The sequence below is a fragment of the Strix aluco genome, chromosome 4 (assembly GCF_031877795.1).
Source record: "Strix aluco isolate bStrAlu1 chromosome 4, bStrAlu1.hap1, whole genome shotgun sequence".
In the NCBI taxonomy this organism is placed as follows: domain Eukaryota; kingdom Metazoa; phylum Chordata; class Aves; order Strigiformes; family Strigidae; genus Strix; species Strix aluco.
The window spans coordinates 115594692-115611828 of record NC_133934.1 but is presented as its reverse complement, the minus strand read 5'-3'; the positions used below and the strand labels follow the sequence as shown (position 1 = coordinate 115611828).

At 43.1% G+C, this 17137-nt stretch overlaps 2 protein-coding genes across 4 annotated transcripts in view; both read right to left on the bottom strand.

Annotated features, from left to right (window-relative positions):
* Nucleotides 1–2052, bottom strand: part of TUNAR (transmembrane neural differentiation associated intracellular calcium regulator) — a 166799-nt gene extending 164747 nt beyond the window's left edge. For all 3 annotated transcript variants that reach the window (XM_074821582.1, XM_074821579.1, XM_074821580.1), the window contains exon 1: nucleotides 1632–2052. The gene's annotated coding sequence lies outside the window, so the exon portion shown is untranslated. The remainder of the gene's footprint in view (nucleotides 1–1631) is intronic.
* A 7724-nt stretch (nucleotides 2053–9776) lies between these two features.
* GLRX5 (glutaredoxin 5) lies at nucleotides 9777–17077 on the bottom strand. Its single transcript, XM_074825049.1, has 2 exons — nucleotides 16759–17077; nucleotides 9777–11184 (listed from the first exon to the last, which is right to left on the bottom strand). The coding sequence occupies exons 1-2, from the start codon at nucleotides 17063–17065 to the stop codon at nucleotides 11006–11008; spliced, it is 486 nt and encodes a 161-aa protein (XP_074681150.1). The 5' UTR covers nucleotides 17066–17077; the 3' UTR covers nucleotides 9777–11005.
* Between the last annotated feature and the right edge of the window lie 60 nt (nucleotides 17078–17137).

Genomic DNA, 17137 nt, shown 5'->3' with positions numbered 1-17137 from the left:
GTCTCAGAAGAGAGAGGTCTCCTAGGTTTGTGTCATTGTGCACTTCATTTTATCCAAGAGTTCAGTGCAAAATGGTCCCTAAAACAAAATTGTAACTTACTGTCTGGTGCCTGATGAGACTCCCCTTTAACACATAGGAAGAACTTATCTTTCTGAGACAGAGATGTGCAGGACCACATTGATCAAGTTAAAGTCATGGCTAGAGCCCTAAACCATCTCCTGCTCACAGCACACACTCCTGAGGCCTGAGCTGAAGCAACATCCAGCTCCAGCCCTAAAACTTGAGAGTTCTTCAGCAGAGCAAGCTGAACTGTACCTCAAGTTCACATGAAAAGTGAAGGTATTTGAACAAGCTTGCTTCAGGCTACTTTATTTCTGTTATGCTCCTTCCTAAATTGTTCGAAGCTTCTTCAGTATCTTCTTCTGGTTTCCTGCTGCTGACATACCTAATTACTGCTGGACAATAGAGTTCCTCAACCCCTTCCCTACCCAGCTCCCTCCTCATGCACTGCCAAACAATTACTCATGCAGTAAAACTCGCACACACACCCCCCGCCCCCCCCCCCCCCCCCCCAATCAGCTGAGCTTTAAATCATTTATTGTTTGCAAGTAGTGGAAAAAAACCCATCAACCTCTGGCCATTGAATTGCTGTTAATGATTTAGGAAGAGAGGAGATGAAATGCAGCACAACAGACATAATCCTCAAATCCTGATACCACTGGCCTCCCGTTGGGTCCACACCATGTGTGGTTTGGCCATCCTCCCCACAGGTGACCCTCTCCTCACCAACCACTTCACTGCCGCCAGCCACGCTCACTTCAACCATGGAGAGCTGGGTGCAATAAACTCAAAATGGCTTTGTAGCAGAATGGCAGCTTCACTTAACAAGGCCTTGTAAACCATTCAAATACCTGCAGGAGGCTTGCTTTCTGCCTCTGTGCCTGAATGTAGAAAGACCTAATTTTGGTAATACCCGTTCAGATAGAAAACAACTCAGGTACAAGACTTGGGGAATTAGAGCTGCTGATTTATATCACATATAAAACCCTGGCCACTGTCTGGTTACACATGCAGAAACATTCAGAGACATAAGCGCTCCTGCAACTGAGGAAAAGGCCTTTACTGAACTCTTCCATTAAATATTCTGCAAATGCCCAGTCTGGTGACTTCGTGCTGCTACAGCCAAAGCCAGGGCATCTGCTGACCCGTTGCAGCTCCTGCTGTTCATTTCTGGCCAGATCTGAAGCCTCTGAACCCAGCCAGAGGATGCTTATAACACAGCAAATCAACAGAAAACATCACGACAACTATCGACCTCTTGCTCTGCTGAGACACCCCAGACTGAAGGAAACCCAAATTCCCCTTTGCTGCCTCAAATTTTCCCATCCTGAACCAGCTGCAGACCCGCATGCTCGCTGTGGCCCACCAGCACAGGAGGGAGGTGGGTGCCTCGTGCCCCGAGACACAGGGCGAGGGTGCCCCAGTGCTGTGCACCCCATTGGGTGCTTGTGGCACCTCTGCCCGGAACATCCCACACTTGCTCTACACCGGAGGCGAAATGGCATTGCACCCCACGCTTGGCCCCGCTCGAGTCCTCGCCGTGGAGCGACAGAGCCGCCCTTGCGCTTACCTTGCCCAGACACGTGTGTCTTGGGGACAGGCCGCCTCGGAGGATGGCAGAGGGAAGTTGGCAGGCAGTGGGTCCCCGAGCAGCCCCTGCGAGCGGGTGCGCTGCTCCCCACCACTCGCAGCAACGCAGCGGGCACCCGGCAAACGCTTGGCTTTGGCACGGCGCTTCTCAGGCAGTTGCTCAGATGAGGGCAATGAGCTGTGAAGCTGCTCCCAGCCTCGGCATTACCATCTCGCCAGCCACGCAGTCCAAGGAAAAAACATCGCCTTCACGCACTAGCGTCATCTCCATCGAGTGCGTAGGGTTGTCTGTCTGGGAATGGCATTACATACCAGACCGGGATACGCTCCGGGTTTAACACTGACACCTTCTTCTCCCAAAAGAAAACGAGGACCCAAAAGAATAACATGCAACACAGCTGGAAAACAGGGAGGACCGCATTGAAAGATGCTTCTGGGTCAGGGCTGTGCCGCTTACCCGGTTCAACAGCACCATCTCCTGGGTGGCCTCGGCTACTCCGCCTGGCTGCCGGCACCTCACCCCCCCTAGAGCTCCCTCCCCAAGGAGACCCTCTGCAATCCTTCTCTGGAACCCCCTAAAATTTTTAGTTTATTTGCTTTCCTTTCAGGCAGTACCAGTCTTCTTGCATCTGTTTCCTTTAACGTATTTTCCCTTGTCTCTCATGGAGCATCACAGACAGATGAGTAAATACATGAAATACTGAAGAGTCCTAGATTCTGTATATTTTTAAAATCAGCAGTACAAGACATTCTTGAATACCAGCCCTAAAAATGATCTCTTCCAAGCTGTGAAGGTTTGAATATATACCCAGTCTCCATGGACCACATCCTTTTTGAAGTAATCACTGCTTCTCAGAGAATACTTAATTTTTCTTTAAGCAAAAAAAACCCCAAAGCAAAACATAACCCCAAACCAAAACTAAAACACCCCACCTAAATCTACCTGAGGAGCTGTTTAGATTTTAGACAGGCAAAATGGTGGATAAAATCAGAAACATTAGGTTTCATAGTATAACCATTCAGCGGGGAAATCTTGTCCGACAAGTAGTATTTCAAAGATACTCATTGTAGTGTGTGTTCGAAAGCTCTAAAATGCTTGTTGAGATACCCCTGTAAAAGCATGTGTTTTTCACTCACTAGATCACAGGTTTAAGGCTAAAGGCTCCAAAACTTTATTCTTTCTATAGCTGCTATAGTACAAGCAGCAAATCACTTCCCTGTATTTCAGATTATATTAGTCTGCAGAATGAAGATTTGAGTGCCCCACTTCACTGTTTTGAGACTAAATCATACATAAAATCCTTCAGGCTTTGAAGAATGTGCTTATATAACAAGCAAAAAAAGTGTAATTCAATGATTTTTTTTTCTAATTCAACACTCCTCCAAAGCCCCTTTTTAACTCAATTCACTGTTAAATGCCAAGTAAAATTTTACAGAAGCTCATCTTTAAAGATTCTAAGTAAGCTCCCTGTGCAAGGTTTATGTCAGAAGGGACCACATATAACTACAAAAACACAGAAAAACTTGCCACGATCTCAGCATATGTGTAGGAGCAGTATCATGGCTTTTTATGTGTAACAGCTGCAACAACTGAAAAAAAAAAAAAAAGCATTGTCCCTCTGTTGTTTTCTAGAATCAACCACTTTAATTGGCAAAGCTGTTTGAAAATTAATGTTGCATTTGGACCTTGGATTCTTTTGGATTCTTGTAGAGTTCGAGAGCCTTGGGGCAGCGAGGAGGGTGTGCAGCGAGCTCACTACCCTGGACTTCAGGAGAACAGACTTTGGCCTCTTCATGAATCTGCTTGACAGAGTAGCATGGGATAAAGCCCTGGAGGGAGGAGGGGTCCAAGAAAGCTGGTTGGTGTTTAAGAATCACCTCCTCCCAGCTCAGGAGCGATGCATCCTGACAAAGAGGAAGTCAGGTAAGAGCACCAGGAGATGTGCATGGATGAACAAGTTGCTCCTGGACAAACTCAAACACAAAAAGGAAACCTACAGAGAGGGTGGAAGCAAGGACAGGTAGCCTTGTCAGAGAAATTGTCTGAGCAGCCAGGGATCAGGTTAGGAAAGATAAAGCCCTGACAGAATTAAATCTGGCCAGGAAGGTCAAAGACAACAAGAAAGGCTTCTATAGGTATATTGGTGTTAAAAGGCAGACTAGGGAAAGGAAGGAAGGAAAAAGGAGACTTGGTTACCTGGAATATGGAGAAGGCTGAGGTACTCAATGACTTTTTTGCCTCAGTCTTCACCACCAAGGGCTCCAGCCACACCGTGCAAGACACAGAAGGCAAAGGATTGGGAGAATGAAGAACTGCCCATTGTAGAAGATCATGTTCAAGACCACTTAAGGAATCTGAAGGTGCCCAAACCCCCTGATGAGATGCATCCACAGGCCCTGAGAGAACTGGCAGATGAAGTGGTTAAGCCACTGTCCATCATATTTGAGAAGCCATAGCAGTTCGGTGAAGTTCCCACTGAGTGGAAAAGGGGAAACATATTCCCCATTTTTAAAAAGGGAAATAAATAGGACCCAGGGAACTACAGGCCAGACAGTCTCACCTCTGTGCCTGGCAAGATCATGGAGCAGATCCTTCTGGAAACTACACTAGGGCACATGGAAAATAAAGGAGGTGATTGGTGACAGCCAACAAGGCTTCACTAAGGGCAAATCATGCCTGACAAATTTGGTGGCCTTCTACAATGCAGTTACAGCACTGGTGGATAAGGGAAGAGCAACTGATGTCATCTACCTGGACTTGTGCAAAGCTTCCAACACTGTCCTGCATGACATTCTTGTCTCTAAATTGGAGAGACATGGATTTGCTGGATGGACCACTTGGTGGATAAGGAATTGGCTGGATGGACACATTCAAAGAGTTGCCGTCAACAACTTGATATCCAAGTGGAGAATCATGATAAGTGGCATTCCTCAGGGTTTGGTATTGTGAACAGCACTGTTTAACATCTTTGTGGGTGACATGGACAGTGGGATTGAGTGCACCCTCAGCAAATTTGCTTACGACACCAAGGTGTGTGGTGTGGTTGACATGCTGGAGGGAAGGGATGTACCATCCAGAGGGACCTTAACAGGCTTGAGAGGTGGACCTGTGAAAACCTCAGGAAGTTCAACAAGGCCAAGGGCAAGGTCCTGCACATGGGTCACAGCAATCCCAAGCACAAATACAGGCTGAGCAATGAGTGGATTGAGAGCAGCACTGAGGAGAAGGACTTGCAGGTATTAGTGGATGGAAAACTGACTCTGAGCCAGCAATGTGTGCTCGCAGCCCAGAAAGCCAACCGTATCCTGGGCTGCATCAGGAGAAGTGTGACCAGCAGGTCGAGGGAGGTGATTGTCCCCCTCTACTCCGCTCTCATGAGACCCCACCTGCAGTGCTGTGTCCAGCTCTGGGGCCCCAAGAGTAAGAAAGACATGGAACTGCTTGAGCAGGTCCAGAGGAGGCCACAAAGATGATCAGGGGGCTGGAGCACTTCCCCTGTGAGGACAGGCTGAGCGAGTTGTGGTTGTTCAGCCTGGAGAAGAGAAGGCTCCAGGGAGACCTTATAGCAGCCTTCCAGTACTTAAAGGGGGCCTACAGGAAAGATGGAGAAGGACTCTTTGTTGGGGAGCGTAGAGGAGAGTAGGATGAGGGGTAATGGTTTTAAACTGAAAGAGGGTAGATTTAGATAGACAGAAGGAAGAAATTCTTTACTCTGAGCGTAGTGAGACACTGGAATAGGTTGCCCAGAGAAGTTGTAGCTGCCTCCTCCCTGGAAGTGTTCAAGGCCAGGTTGGACGGGGCTTTAAGCAACCTGGTCTAGTGGAAGGTGTCCCTGCCCACGGCAGGGGGGTTGGAACTAGACGATCCCTTCCAACCCAAACCATTCTGTGATTCTTATGTCCTTACAAACCATCACCACCTGCACATATTTAAGGTAAACAAGGTACTTTGGAAATTACAGCGTGTATTTCAACAGCTAGAGAAAAGTTTCTAGTGACTCCCTTCATCTTTAAGGAAGTCTAGTTTGTTTATTTTCTCTGATTCCAAAGGTCTTAAAATATTAAAATCATCTGAGAATAAAAGTCACCCTTAAAAGCTTTTCTTCTTGAGAAGGGAGCACAAGCCAGCAGCCTGCTGTCCTGCAATCATTTTTGCTGTCTGATTAAGAAGTGATCTTCAAAGCTGAAGTCATGAATGCTTGTTGATTATATACAACACCTTATGTTCCTCTCAGCCACAACCTACAACTACCACGAATTTTATACAGTATGATGGTCTTTCTAACTAAAATCTCCTTTGCTCCTGGCCTACTCCCTTACTTCCAGGGAAAGAAGGCATGTGCAAGAAGCTGGATGATAAATTTACAAATCCGAATATCTTCCCTCATTCCTAAATCAATCAGGACATATAAGATTATAATTCTGCTTTTGACACTTTTAGTACATCTTAAATCAGTTAAAGTCTGAACATAAAATGTGAATTTGGCATATACCTTTCAAAAATTTTTGAAAAAATGTTGAAAATAAAACTTGAGTCCACTTAGTTACTTCAGTCTTATTTTCTGTGTAACTAAAACCTGTTTTCCCTAAGAGATTATGTTAGGAAAGGCCTCAAGTAGTTAAATCAGTCAGGAGTTTCTACAGCCATGATCAGCAGTGCTTTAAGACAGAACTACTCAATGAAACAAGCAGCTTCTCAACAAAAAAGTCAAAACCAAATAATGAACAACAGCCTCTCCCAGAGCAGTGTTTTAATCTGAACCCTTTCAGCCAAAAAGCAAACTCAACCCACCACGCAGTACAATTAACAGTCTAAAACCTTCCAACTCTCTTTGCCTTTCTTTATTGTCTTTCCATCTTTGCTCACAGACTCTTTAACAGTTAATGCATATCTTGCAACTAATGAGCTCTTCTTTCTTACATAATCCTATAATACGGATGTTGAAAAACCCTGTGTAAGAAGATCTGGTTTCTGCAGAAGGCATATGCAAACCAGATTAGACAGGGATTTATTGCTCACGCTGCCAGCTCTGCTTTTTAATATTGCCCTTCTTAGATGCAGGCACTGACAGGACCTTGATGGGATTGTTGGTGCTAGCTCAGGAGAGATTTTCCTTGCTACGATTCTTCGATTTCATGTTCCCACACCTGAGTGTTTTCCATGCACTTTGTCAGCATTAACAGACTCCTGGAAAAATCCTGCCAAAGATTTCTAGCCCACTTTTTAAAGAGAATCACAAAACTCAGTCAGAACATGAAAATAAGCCTCCATGTCAGACCCAAATAAAGGCACTTGAAATATTTCAGGGCATTTAAGCTGTATAAACTTTTTTTTTTTTAGAGTAGACAAGCAATTAAGAATATTGACCACATTCAAACATTTGCTAGCAAAACGAAGGCAAGGAAGGGGTCATTAGGGCTGAGAAACACACTTACCATGTAACCCAGCTCATTTTCTCAGGGAAACAACTTTTGGTTTAATTGATGTGAATTCTCCCAAATCAAAACTAGCAGCACAGTAAAAAGTGTTTGTAACCTGCTTCCTTCTGCTCCCCACCAGGACCAGTTCAAGAAGAGCAAAGAAACCCTGCCTCCTCTTTGGTGAAGGTTTAGAACAGCAGATCCATTTTGGAACACGAACACTCTCACTTGATAAATCAAACCACCTTGCTTTATATGTAAGAGGCGAGAAGTGTTAGAAGATGCAAAGGATTATCATAATTTATGATCTGGCGAATAGGGTGATCCACTCAGCTCAGCCTTTTACCACAGCAGCAGCACCAAGGGCATCCTCAGAATAAAATATAAAAAATCATAATGGTTTTCTGTTTGGCAAACATTCATACTACAATCCTACAATAGAGTAACTATCACAGATACTAGTTTACATGCATTCATCTCATTGTAAGCTCTCAGCAGTGCAATACAACCAAAGTGAGTCCAGAAGCATCTCACTGGAGGAGCAGCCAGCCACAACGCCTGCCCAGTACAACACTAAAACACAAATGACAGGAATGGCACTATGCAGTGTTTTGGAGCTGGCAGCACCATACAACAAACCTTGATCTGTAGAAGCCCTGCAGGTGGCAATGCTAATGCACAGCTCTGATGCCTGCCTTATTCTTACCTGAGCAGACCAAACTCAAGACCAGGCAGCTTTGCTTCTTTCTTCACCAAAGATGGCAAGGGCAGCTCCCCATCTTTGCTTTTGGCTGTCCTTCTCAGCAACTTCAGCCAGCCTTCCCAAGCCATGTTCCTGAGCAAAATTACCTCTCTGGTCTCCGTCTTATTGCAGAGTAACCAGGAAAAAACAAGCAGCGGTGCCAGTGTTTTTTCTTCATCATTCCCCTCTCCTCCTGTGACAAGCTGCTCCTCCTGGGGGGACAAAAGTCACCCTTTCCCCTGAAGAACCCTTGGCATCCTCCCAACCAGGGACTCCTCATAGATCTTTCCAGTGAGCACCAGCCCTCCACTACTAGCTCAGCACATCCACCAGTTATCACCCCAGACTCCAATATTATCAGTTGCCTTCCCTCATTGCCAAAGAGCTCGAGAAAAGCAGGTGTAAATCTCTCATCAATGAGAGGCATGATTTTTTCTCCAAAAAATCAGCTCATTTGCAGGAGCATCCTTCTTGAACTTGGAAGCACAATGCTGCCTTTTGCCTCTAGTTTAAGGGACAGCAAAAGCTGACAAGAAGAGTGCAGAATACTGCCCATCTTCTAAAACAATCAACTGAGAACTAGTTTCTCAGGGAAAACACTCTTAGTCAACTCCCAAAATAAGCCTCTTTGCGAGCATCTTTTTCAATTTAAGTAGATGGTGATTTTTCTGTTGCAGTTGGATTAACTTGAACATTTATATAGATGTAATATGCAAAACCACTGCTTGCACATACGGAGCCTGGAAAGATGTGACTGGTATGGGACTGCAGGCAGTAGTCACACTTTATATTCCCACTCTTGTGGATCTGTGAACCAGACTTCATGGTACCACTGTTGTTTTACTTGCTCAATCACAACGTACATTTCAAACAGGCAAAGGACTGCTATAAACACTACTATCTATGTTATGCAAAATTTTAACCAAATAATTATCAACTGAGAAGTCTAAGGAGAATGAAGTTGAGAACACAGAAAAACTTTCATAGTTTTGGTAAAAGTAGGAACTCATGCTGGGAGAAAAATTTTGCTGCTTAGAGGAGAAAGATGACTTGACATGGTAAAGTTACCTTTATGTTAAACTACTAGCAGATGGTACTGAAAAATATTCAACTATCACAGAATAATAAAGAATAGAGCTCTATGAAACAGCAGATTTGGGCTTTTATTTTTTAATAGATTTATTTAGTAGTCAGCCTAAGAGTTAACCATTGAAGCAGAAAATAATTTAATCTTGTTACCTTATTCTTCATTTACTGTGTATATCCCTTTTAGTAGGTCTTTTGACACAAAAAAAACAAAGACTTCTGAAATTCATTTATTTTTCTAAAAAATCATTTTACATTCAGAATGGCAAAAACTACTTGTGAAAGATTAGCCATAAGAAAGCTTACTTAATTTGAATTCATAGAGAGGTAACGCTGAAATGCTCATAACTAACCTTCATCTATACCTAAAGTGCTGCATTTCATGAATGGGATGTGGTAAATGAACAAAGAAATCTTGCACTCGTATCTCCATGCCTAACAGCCACAAGTGACTGCCTCAGAGCACAACTTATTCATACTCAGTGGTCATTCAATCACCTCTGCTGGTACTGGGCAGCTGTCATGAACATGTGAATACACAGAGAACCTACACACTCTATTTAATCCTGGTGATGCTGACTGCATTAAAACTATACAGTAACCAGTTTGGCAAATTCTGTGGAGAATGTACCAGTATAGTTTCTCCACTGGACAGCTTGCTCAAGTGGACAGGAGAGATTTAGAACTGGAACTTGCATCAAATCTCTCATCTACAAGTTCCAGTCCTGATTTCCTCTTCACTGACCAGTCATAATTTTTCCTTTCTCTAGAACACATTTTCTATCCTATGCAGTGGAAAACATTTTAGGTTTCAAATCAAAAGTAGTATCAGTTTCATTAGTCATTTAAAATAAAGAGGAACTATTGTAGACAATCAACATAAAATACAGTTTATTTCCAATCATTTGCCTAATTCACATGCAAACTGATTTATATTAATAAAAGTAAACTGCAGTTAGAAACAGCTTGGTTAGTTTTCAATCTTAGCAGTATTGCTGTACAGCTGAAGCTACACTGGTTAACATAATTTGTTATCACTTAGGGAAACATGCTTAGATAGCTACTGAAGCCTTCAGAGACTTTCCACAAAGAAGCATTTATCTATTCAGTAGCCTCGCTGCTGCACTCATCTTATCTACATGAAACATGTCATCTGTTAATTCCATGTTTGAAGACCACATTCTTCAGAGCACAGCAGTCAGGAGAAAATAATTGGAAATACAATATAAAAAGATAACTTGGTGACTAGCAAATAATACAAGATTACAGTAGTAACTGAAGTACTCCTGTACTATTTCAAGCTAGAATACTGAAGCCTTAAACAATTCCCACATTTTAGCACTGACACAGAACTGCAATACACAAAGTATATAAGCAGGGGAAAAGCTGCTTTGCAAGAGGTAGAAAAGGTTTTATAAAATCTTTAGGCACAATTCTTAGCAATCTTTTAAAAGCCATCAGAAAGTTACAAAGTAATGATGACCATTATACATGTATTTGTACAAGTTTGTTTATTTTACCCTTTGGAATAAAAGTATATTTCATGCACTCTCATATAAACTTTTTTCTCCCCTATTGTTTGAAGACTATTTTTCTCCTATATTGTATGTGATTACAGAAGTTTTACAGGCTCTCAGGAAGTCTTATCACGAGGAGTTATACAGAAAAACTGATGCGCTACTACTAAATACTTTTTCAAGAAGAGCAAGGGAATGCAAACGCTGTCTGCGTAGGTTTGTGTATCAAAGAACAGAGAAACACACACACACAAATCCATAAAAATATTATTAGTTCTTTTTGTTTACTCCTAAGAGTAAGAAGAGACTGCTTTTAGAAGTGAACTTTTTCTTTTTTTAAACACAAATTTCCACAAATGTATGCTTTACAGTGCAGTGGTTATACTCAAATTTTCACAATATCCATAAATCAAAATACCAATATTACTACATTTACCATGAGCTAACAGATATTCACAGATAAATCTTAGTGTCAGTTCAAAAAGATGCCTTCTTTGAGCTAAAGTATGTAAGGCTTTACTGGTAGTAAGTTCTTATCGAAGATCTGCTTTATTCCCATCACAACATCTTTTTTTTTTTTTGCTCATTTTACTTTTTGTCTTGGTCTTTTTCTGCATCCAGAAGTGCTGAACGGATTCCTAGCTTCTTCAGCTCTTCTACAAGATCTCCATTCTGATGCATCTGGAGGAGTATATCACAGCCACCAACAAATTCACCATTGAGGTATACTTGTGGGATGGTCGGCCAGTTAGAATAGTTTTTTATTCCTGCATAAGAAAAAAAAAATATTTAAAAAGTATTAAATGTTTCCCCCCTCTACAAATAGTATGGTATTTTAAACAGAATACATTGATTGCTTCCACCTGACAGCACTACTAATATTTTCATTTCTTTCCCATTGAGGCAAAAATTTATATAGATAACAGGAACACTATCAGAAAAACTACATTAAAGTTAGGTTTGGTTCTCACTCCAGCTCAAAGATGTGGGTTGAAAGATACAGAGTCAGCTCCTATACAGACTTCAAACAGAAGCTGGGAAAACATAGCGTCTCTTTTCCCTCCCAGAAAACAAGCAAATATGACTTTTCAATCAAAGAAATGAGAAGTATTGAAAAATATTAAGAACTGTTTACATTGTTTTCCTTTATATTTCCCAAAGGGACTTTAAAATATTTTATGTTCTTACTGAATTCATATGGTTATACTTACTACTGTAATTTCAATTGCAAGATACATTCACCCCTCTAGAAGCCTTACGAATTTCAAATTGCTTTATCTTTCATTGCCAGACCTTACAGCCCATGGGAGGGGCACAAAGGCTGAACTCTCTTTAAAAGTACTCATTAAACGGAACAGAGCTCAAGTCACAGTTACGAAGTACAGAATTAAAGTTTAAAACTATACTTCATAGAAGACAAATGTAACACCATCCAAAAATATTAACTGATCAGCTGATATAAATTGAATCCCAACTTGCACTTTAAGACATCACACAAAAAATTATACAGAAGAATGATTATATCTATTTTGCCATTTTTTAAATGACCCTTCACACAAAGCCATTATTTCTGAAGCACAGGAAATAGTTACATTCTACACTGGCATGCTCTTACACCAAGTCCACTAGGACTTGCTTAGATACCAAGTTTTGAATTCAACATTTTTATACATCTTCAACATGTAATGCCTGGAATTTTTCTACCAAAGGCATGAAAGCCCATATAGCAAATTTAAGACTACAGAGGAGAGAGGTGTCTTTTCAGATCATTAGAGCCCATTCACCTTGCAAGTCAACCCTCTAAACAAGCACCTGCAAGCTTTAGCATAGGCTGTGAAAGTACTAACAGCAAATATTAGACCTGTATAGCAGAAAACACAAGGGAACTTGCTTTCCCCTTAGAAAACATTTAACCTCTAAAGACTGTAAAGGTAAATCCCAAAATATTTGAGGTAAAAAAATAACCATATAAGCAAACTATGCTTGCTTTATTAGAACTTAAACTTTTTAAAAATAAATATGTGTAAGTGCATAAATACACAATGGGATTATGATTTTAATGCACAAAAGATGAAATAGAGCTAATAATTCCCCTTAGTCAAATAACAGTGTGTTTAAAAAAAAATCCACTAAAATAATAGTAATCTAGAAAAAAAAATTTGTTGCGAAAAAAAAAAGTGTTGCTAACTATGAAGTACAACATCAGCTAGGAGATTTTATTTTGACTTCAGATTTTGTGCATGGACAACCAATGCTTCGGAAGTCCAAAATAACAAGTTTAGCATGTAAATCAAGGACAAAGGGAACCCATAACCATTTAACCTATCTCCAGCACCACCACCTGTAACTTCTTCCTTAGTATTTCATTAAAACCTTGATACAGTTTGCAGAAGTTATAAGCTTTGATATCAACTTATGTTTAGCAGTACTTTTCTTAAACACACCTTGGCCTTTGAGCACTCAGAAGCGCTCAAACCGTACTAAAAATCTTTCAACCCTTAACACTTGCAATGAAAAACTGAGTGCCAACATTAAGACATGCTTAAGGATAACCCTACTCATAGGAGCCACTGCAGATACAAAATAGAGTTTGTTTTTGTTAAGGTATTGTAATGCTAAACATGAATTGAGAACCAAGGGCTCTGCATAAACCTACTCTAATAAGCATTCCAGGCTAATATTTACACCAATTATTCTTTCACTGAAATATTTTCTTCAAGGACCCAACTGCAAATACATACAAGCACTTAGAGTAGTTGTGACTCGAGCATCTCTCCAACTTCAAATAAAAATATAAATACAGTCAAGCTTAGTTGCTCTGTATGCTGCATTTCACATATTGGGCAAGCCTTTGTGCCAGGGCTCAACCAGATTACAAACTGAACTCCTCCTGAACTGGCTGACCAACTCCTAACTTAGTAGAGCAGTTACTGATACTGTTTCAGTAGTGTTAAAGCAAGTTAGCCTGGTCTATGCTTGCTGCACTTGGGATGCACTTCTGTGATGGATCCTTCGGCAGCACAGACACCCCAAGGGATCTCCTTCCCGCTCCCTGCAGGTTAACACTTCCCACTACGCTTCAGAAGCTGCAGATTCTGCTTTGAAGCACTGTTTGCTTTGTAAAACCACACTCCGCAGATCAGGTTTACAGTCTCACAGCTGAGCTAGCACATTTTAAGGTGGCTGTGATACCAAAATCGGTGCAAACTGCTACTGAAAGGGGTACCTAGCACACTCCCACCCCATTTCCCCAAGTCTAGTTACCAATTCTCAGCCTCTCTCTTGCCAGCATTAGCACTAATCAATGATGGGCCACATCAAAGAACTGATTCAAGCAACCACTCTCACTCCTACCACACTTTCTTCAGAAAAGCAACACATTTTCATGGAGATCATTAGTCCTGGTGCAAGCAGGGTTGAGGGAAAGCTAGCCCAAGCGCAGGAGGAACGATCAGGACTACTCTCTCGGCAGCATCCCATACCTACGTAATGTAAAGCACCAGTGAAAATAATCTGAGTGTGAACTACCACAAGTTTAAACCGCTACTTTTCCAGTACACAGTCCCAAGCTTCTCTGCCACATTACTGGCCTGAACCAGCCTAATGCTGTGCATCAGCTCAGAGCAGGACCACTTGTGGTACAGCCAGCTTAGAGAAACTTGAATAACCATGGAACCAGTCCAAGAGAGAGCGCTGAGGTCTCTTAAGCAAGCTTTAATAACAAAGGATCTGTGTCAGGGAAGCATATCCTCAAGCTCAAGTTCAGATAAATCACATGAAGTACCAATAACTATTTAGTTTCACAGATCTGAACGTGCTTTTAGGTGAAGAGACAAGCAGGGGAGTTGTTCTGGTTTTACAGCTTGCCATATTTCAGTGCAGGGCAAGTTTCAGCAGTTGAACAACCTGAAAATAAGCTGTTTCAGTAGATACAGGAAAGAAACCAACCATCACTTCAAACATGCCTGAACCACCATCTCTGCAAAGAGCCAACTCTTACTACACAGATGGTGTAAGCGTACATATATACAAACATTTATGTTCAGCTGAATACAAAGCTGGTGACCAGCTCACATATAGTAATCTCCTTGCAGATCAATCTTTAGTTGAACAGATGTATTAGATATTTTCACAGCTAAAGGCTCAGCATACCCTCGCTAACCCCACATGCATGCAGTGCAGATTATATTCACATAGAGGGCTTCGGAAAGCATCACACGCTGCACATCTAACATTTCAGCACCTGAGAGCAGCTCCCAGAGGAGACTAAGAGGCAGCCACTGCTGAATCACGCTTGGCAACTTGCAGAGCTACAGCTTCCAGCAGCCCTGTCCTCTCTGTCAGACTGCTACCCACAGAAGCAGGCACATACTGGCTTTTTAGGATGCAGTAGGTAATACAGTTGGAAGCAATTGACAGCCGGCTGGCCTTGAAAGCAGCGGTGTCATTCCCCAACTCTTCACTTCAAGACTCCATCCCTGGTGCTGGCTCTGGCACTCATCTCACAGTACAACAAGCTAGTTTAACTTGCACACCCAGTGATCAAGTTAAAAAAATCGAGCTGGCTCTCCATGCAGTCAGACAAGTGCCAAAGCTGGTGCATGGAAGGGAACAGAACAACTTCTTTAAGCACCTGAGAACCAGCAAGTTTTTGCAAGTGTAAGCTCTGTTACTGCATTCAGCGCAGATTAGCCAAACACAACTATTAACTTCAATTTAAAGCTCAGGTAGCCAGGAAGGCAATAACCTCTCAGATCACCTAGCACAACCCAGAGGTCACATGGAGGAAACAGGTATGCTCAGAAGGAAGATGTTCCTGTTACATAAGAAGAAAATACTATATATTCACATAATCAAGTCCCCAAAGATTGCAAGTGACAAACGCGTTGCCTGTTCAAAGGCTCACAAAAGCCCTCTCAACCAAAAGTGAAATGCTGAGAGTTTGATGTCAAGGTTTTTGTTTTCTTTTTTTAGTTTACGAGTTTGCTCTAGTAAATGGTAAGATTATTCAATTTAGATATGTAAATGAAGTTTAGAAAACTACCATGATTTGCTCATCTGCCAAAGGCAGTAGAGGATTTACTTGAACAAAACCAACATTCATTAACAAAGAATGTCATCACACCCAAATTCCAATATTTAAGTTTTTACACCATACCTACTACTATACCTGTGAACTGAAAAGCGAGCAAGGATTGGAAAAATCCGCCTTTTGGCTAAAAGCTAATGAAAAACTGAACTAGTCAGATGACATCAAAAACACAGGAGAAGGAAGTCACCCGATACGTGCCAGCATGTGGCTTTAAAGCACATTTTAGTATATTCCGGACAAGAACTGTTAATGCCATGCACCTTCATGACAAATTTCTATGTACTTTTATCTTTTTGTTTTAGAACTTTCTCAAATAACCACATAACACCTTAACAGTCAGTGATGCACATCAAGGAGGGGAAAAAAGAAATAAAAGCATTACAAGAACAGAGTATAACTTTCTACAATTGGCAAAAAACCTTACAGAGAGTAGTTCCTACCACTTGAGCAGTAACGGTGAAACTATTACTAAATATTTCTTGTGCAAGTGATTAGCATAGCTTTGTACTTTATCAAGAGAGCACCAGCAGGCAGTGCCAGCAGGGAATGCAGTGGTACAAGTCCAAGCCATTAAGTTTCACCATACTGTTCACAGAGAACAAAAATATCTGACTAGATAATGAAGTATCTTAGGAGTCTTTTAATGCAGCTTTGTATCTATTAATTAGGCAAGGCAGCATGGCACAAAAAGCCCGATCTCCAGGGGTTACCCCATAAGCATTACTGTCTTCTGCAGATAACCAAGTCACTCTCGAACACAGAAAGGGTTGGACACAGTAAGGGTTACAGAAATCAAACGGGGACATCCAGGCAAAGTAACCTCAATAGCTCATCTCTGCGATACACTTCAAATCCCTCAAACCCCGGGCTGTAGGCCTGCTTATAAACCAAACCAAAAACCCGAGAGAGCAAGCAAAGGCGAGTTACACCTGCGAGAAGCAAGCAGGGCTGCCAGACGGGCTGGGCGGGGTGCTGCAACCACCCGCCGGGACCCCAGCGGCGTTGAGGCAACCCCGACCTCCCAGGAGGGTCACGCACACCGGAGCCTCCCGAGGGTCTTTCCGACCAGGAAACGGGTACCTCGGGGGTCTGGCTCTGCGCCGGAACAGCGGCGTTTCACAAGGGGAACCCCGGGACCGGCTCGAGCTCTGTGCAAGCTCCGCCGTGGGGGAGGCGGCGCCCAAAGGGGAACCCCGGCAACAGTCGCGCCCGGCCCCGGCCGCAGCCCTGGCCCCGGCCCGCCGCTGACCTTGGCGGAGGTCGGGGTCCTGCAGGACATCGTGGGCGCGGTAGTCCTCCACGCCGTGCAGGCGCAGGATCTGCACGACGGCGTTGCTGAAGCCGCAGAGCGGCTGCGCCGGGCTGCCCTTCATGAACACCACCACCGGGTGCTCCCGCACCAGCCGCTCCACGGCCTCCCGCGACCCCGAGCCGCCACCGCTCTGGGCCCCGCCGCCCTCGGCGTCCCCAGTGGCCGCCTGGCTCAGCGGCCGCCCGGCCCGGCCCCGCGCGGCGGCGGCACCCAACCGCCAGGCCGCACGCACCACCCCGCTCATACTGCCCCGGCCGCCCACCCGCGCTCACTGCTGGGCCCCGCCGCACTCCGCCAGCCCTAAGGCAGCACCGAC